Genomic DNA, 4,676 nt, shown 5'->3' with positions numbered 1-4,676 from the left:
CGCTTATAATAAAAACGTGATTATTAATGACCATGTAACTGTATATCGTTAAATGAATGACTAATTATTAACTTTCCTCATCAATTTTGATTTTGTATGTCTCTTAATATGTTCTGCATGCGTAATGACATATAGACAAATTAGTATACAAATCAAATATTTGAAGGGCTTACTTATAAAATTTTGATCATAACTACTAAGGTTTTAAACAAGGACTGCAGTATGATTAATGGGGTCTTGAGCTGATGTTCAATTCAATGACTGTATTTCTCTGCTCCAGTTTAAGTTTAAAGCTAAAATGAGTGTTAAAATCTGCAGACTAATCTAATGCTCATAATAAATGATTACTCGACCAAGTGGGAGAATGTAAGAATAAATATATGGATATATATATTTATATATGGTCATCATTATCAATTATATAATAATTAGATCAAAATATTAAAGTATACCTTATAATTATATTAGCTAGGTAATTGTTGATGGACCCAATTACCTTTTCTTGCTAATCAAGGGTTTCCCCTTGGGTGTATATAAATATATGGAGAGACTAATTAACATCACATGACATAACCCTAAACCTGACATAAAATTCGTCACCCTCTCTCCCTCTATATTATCCGGTTTCTCAAGAACCCTAATCCCCATCACTAATAAACATCCTAAAGGGGGACCCGACCAAGCTGACTATCATGTCGTCTGGATCGTTCTCATCAACCGTGGCTTCTTTCTCTGGTGTGACAAGTATGTTTTAGTTGTAGGTTTATTATAATATTCATGTTTTCTATTACATACGTGAAGAACTGATCAATATAGATCTCATAAATGAGAGTTTGTCTTTGTTGATATTGTAGATTACTCTTTCTTTATGGTACTCTAGTAGGCGTTCTAAAACTAGAATAGGTCTCACAGGTTAAAAAAACCCACTTTTAGTGATGCTATTTCGTCTTTTGTTCCCCTCTAGCGCTTGCTACTCGGAATTTTATATATTTAGTTGTTTCAGAAAGGACATAAAAAAGATGTTTAAGTACTACGTAAGTTTGAATCAATGTTTTCATGGTACTGTTCCGACAACTCTATTACTATGTCTGTACCCGTAGTACATAGATGTAAATTCGTTATTATGTTTCACTGAACTTGTTATACTGAAACTTGCATTGTATATATATGCTGTCAGAAATTGTTTAATGAATTTGCTACTATAAGTGCTTACCAGAACCCTCACCTCAGTTAACGATCTAGTTAATTTGTTACTAAAACTTCTTTCGGAAACTGCCACTAAGGTACTACTCGCTCAAACTGGTTACTAGAACGTACTACTCCAAATTGCTACTCCGAATTTACTACTCAAAATATGCAACTCTTAGCGTGCTATTATCAACGCCACTCTTAATTTGTTATTCTGAATGTGCTTATGTGAAACTAAAATGCTGACTTAGATAATGCTAATATGGTAATTTTACTCCTAAACGGCAACTATCAAATCTTAATCTGTCACTAAAACAGTTTTGAAAATAATACAAAGTTTAGTTAATACCAGCTCGATCAATTCATGTTTCTTTATGTTATATAGTTGTTAGCGCTCACTAAGCATTAGCTCAGACGTACATTTCCTTCTTATATGTCAATTTACAAAGCTACTAAGGAAGACATGGACGAGACTGATTGAGAGTTTATTTATAAATAGACATTTAATTAAACGTGATAAATTTCTCAAAATTTATATTGTAAACCATTTAATATATTGTAACGATTTACGAACTTATTGATTGAAGTTTGATATTTTTTATAAGAGACAGGCCAAGCATATATAGTTGGGCAATGGTCTTACAAATATCATGTATGAAGCTTTAAACATGAAATACAAAGGTTAAACACCATATTATTTTGATTTATTTCTGGTTCGAGTACAATTAAAGTGATTTATTGAAGTTAAAATGATGAAATGTAATCGATCAAATTTTTTACAGACCGGTGTGAAGATCCCCCTTCTTCGAAAGAGATGTTGACCACCTTTTTTAAAAGATTTATTCTTTCACGTATTTCTTAACCTTCTTTATCCAACATTACTCTTTTAACAACTCTCTGGATGTTCTCCCTATCAAAACCGTCTTCCAGCAGAATGCCAATTTTCCAGACATCACTGTATCTTGTGATTATTGGTTGCCCGACTTCACAAGGTGAACAAATCATAGGAACTCCTTCGCATACGCTCTCCAGTGTGGAATTCCATCCACTATGAGTCCAAAAACACCCTATCGCCTCATGTGCTAGCACTTCTTTATGAGGGCACCATTTCACTATGCGTCCCCTATCACCGATTTGTTCTAGGAACTTCTCAGGCAACGACTCGAGCCATTCAGAACCCTCAACCACATCTGGTCGGACCACCCACAAGAAAGGAAAACCCGTGTTTGCCAACCCATAAGCCACTTCTTGAAATTCTAACGCTGTTATTTTTGCAAGGGTCCCAAAACTTACGTATAACACAGATTTGGGGGCTTGAGCATCAAGCCATGAGAAAAAGGTTCGATCGTGTTCAAATATGATGCTTGAGGTCGGAGAAGGCAAATACTTTTGGAGTGGGCCTAATGTGAACCTTGGAATAGGAAAATCGTGGCTAAGGGTTTGTAATATAGCCTCTTCGTGTTCTATGAAGGAATTCCAAATGATTCCTGCCGATGCCTTTACTTGCTTCATCACTTCGGTGAGATATCTCCGCATACCATTTGGGTTGATCCTTGCTGTCTTTATGACATCTTTGACTTTCAAAAGCGGATATTCTGGAACTGACTCTTCATATTCCGAATCTACTAGCAAGATATATATGAATGAAGATATATATGAATGAATATATGATAGTACTAGTTATTAATTATTATAAGCATAAATTATAACGTAAATTTGATGAAGCATAATGTAGTACCTTTTCTTGTGAGGTTGAAGTAGCCCTTTTCATAGAAAAATGATAAATCACGATAAACATGAACGGAAACAATGTTGCACACCCAGGTCACTAGTCTAGGGACCTTCAGGGAGTCAGCGATCTCCTGTGCGATGTAGTATTCGGCATCGGTGATTAAACAAGCCACTGGTGGCTCATCAGGTTCAGCCAACAACCCAGCTAGACACTCCTTAAATGAATCTGCCGAGTTTTCGTTAAAGTACGTGATGTAAAAGCTCGGGTCTGGTTTCTCTGGCATGTGGTTTTGGATATTGGAAGTCCCATCAACAATTGGCTTGAAGGTGAAGTGAGGATAGTTTGAATAAATGGGAGGGTTGTATTCAGAATGTATGACTATTATTTTAAAACCTTGGGTGTGAAAAATGTTTGCCAGCTGTAGCATGGGACTGAGACGACCTTGGACAGGTAGTGCCAACATGATTATTCTCCGACGAGTTTCCGCCGGCGTTGACTTAACCGTAGTGTCACCTCCTTCTTGGTTCTTCATGTTTGAAAACTGTAAAGAGTGCAAGTTTCCGTGTTAAATGAAAAGCAAATACATATTTAATGTCACACACTTGCCCATTGATCATTGGAAAAAGATCTAGACTATGAGAAAAAGAATGACCACACATATATTAACCCCACCTCAAAGATGAAACAATTTTATATAAGCATAAAAGATTGAGGGGGAGAAAAGTAGAAGTTTAGTCAAAATATACAAGCATATTCAATTATTGGACCATTTTTTTTCATCGTTTTCTAAAGGATATTTTCGAGTGAGTGGTGATGAGTTATGTTGCCAAAAGTAATGTTGGAAATTGGAATGTAGTAGAATTGAAGAATCATGACTCATTGGTGGCTATCCTCACTTGTGGTATGATGATAGGAAGATTTGAGTTTAATTTACACTTGTGTTACTAATTTGGATGAATATCGGCGATGAAGGATTTTAGATAGGCCTTGAGATGTTGTTAGTTTGGATCCAGAGCCCGCTCGGGTTTTCGTCTCACTGTGTGTTACGCCATAGAGTTATGCTCTTACGGCGGCACAATGACAGTCAAATGGCAGCCAACGGTACGGGGAATGCTTAAGCACTCTGATGCCAACATGGACCCGGTTAAGAGAACATAGTCTTGCAATATTAAGGCAACGGGACTCTCCAAATTGGAGAGTGTGGTAGCCTAAACACAAAAGAAAAATCGTCGTTCTAAAAAAATGACTCGTTGATGGTTGTTTATCATAAACATTTCGTTGAAAATCATATTATAAAATGGCAAGCACATACTCCAAACTGAATTTGCAACATAACACAAGGTAAGAATGTGACCCCGAATTTTCTGACGAGTCATCACAAAAACCACAAGACATCGCATTAACTTGATAAAAATGGATCAAAAGAGGCTCCATAGTTGCCAATGTATCCATCTCTGCTTTCCACGCAAAAATGTTTGCACCTCTTTGGCACCCAATTGATCCAATTCATTACAATGAGACATTTGAACTACAAGCAAGATCTTCAAGCCAACACCAATCATCCTTACTGTTTGACAGCGCCGCCCGTCGAAGTAAACCGAGCAGATCATCCAGTTCACAGGGTTCGCTCGGACCTGGTTTTTTTTGTTTTATATACAGCTTATAAAATTGAATTAACGAACGAATCCATTCATTTTCGACAAACGAATCAACTGTCATTTTAAAAATATATATATATTTGAGCCCATTAGTTGTT

The 4,676-nt window shown here is 36.2% G+C and overlaps 1 protein-coding gene across 1 annotated transcript; it reads right to left on the bottom strand.

Annotated features, from left to right (window-relative positions):
- Window positions 1-1,857: 1,857 nt before the first annotated feature.
- Window positions 1,858-3,695, bottom strand: LOC143622637 (UDP-glycosyltransferase 76G1-like). The gene is made up of 2 exons (XM_077093726.1): window positions 2,927-3,695; window positions 1,858-2,810 (listed from the first exon to the last, which is right to left on the bottom strand). Exons 1-2 carry the CDS (start codon window positions 3,450-3,452, stop codon window positions 2,047-2,049), a joined length of 1,290 nt encoding a protein of 429 aa, XP_076949841.1. The 5' UTR covers window positions 3,453-3,695; the 3' UTR covers window positions 1,858-2,046.
- Window positions 3,696-4,676: the final 981 nt, after the last annotated feature.

Source organism: Bidens hawaiensis, unplaced genomic scaffold, assembly GCF_021521415.1.
Source record: "Bidens hawaiensis isolate Kalapana, Puna unplaced genomic scaffold, B.hawaiensis_p1.1 tig00003237_1, whole genome shotgun sequence".
Taxonomy (NCBI): domain Eukaryota; kingdom Viridiplantae; phylum Streptophyta; class Magnoliopsida; order Asterales; family Asteraceae; genus Bidens; species Bidens hawaiensis.
The sequence above is the reverse complement of the archived record's forward strand: the minus strand, read 5'-3'. Positions and strand labels throughout refer to the sequence as shown.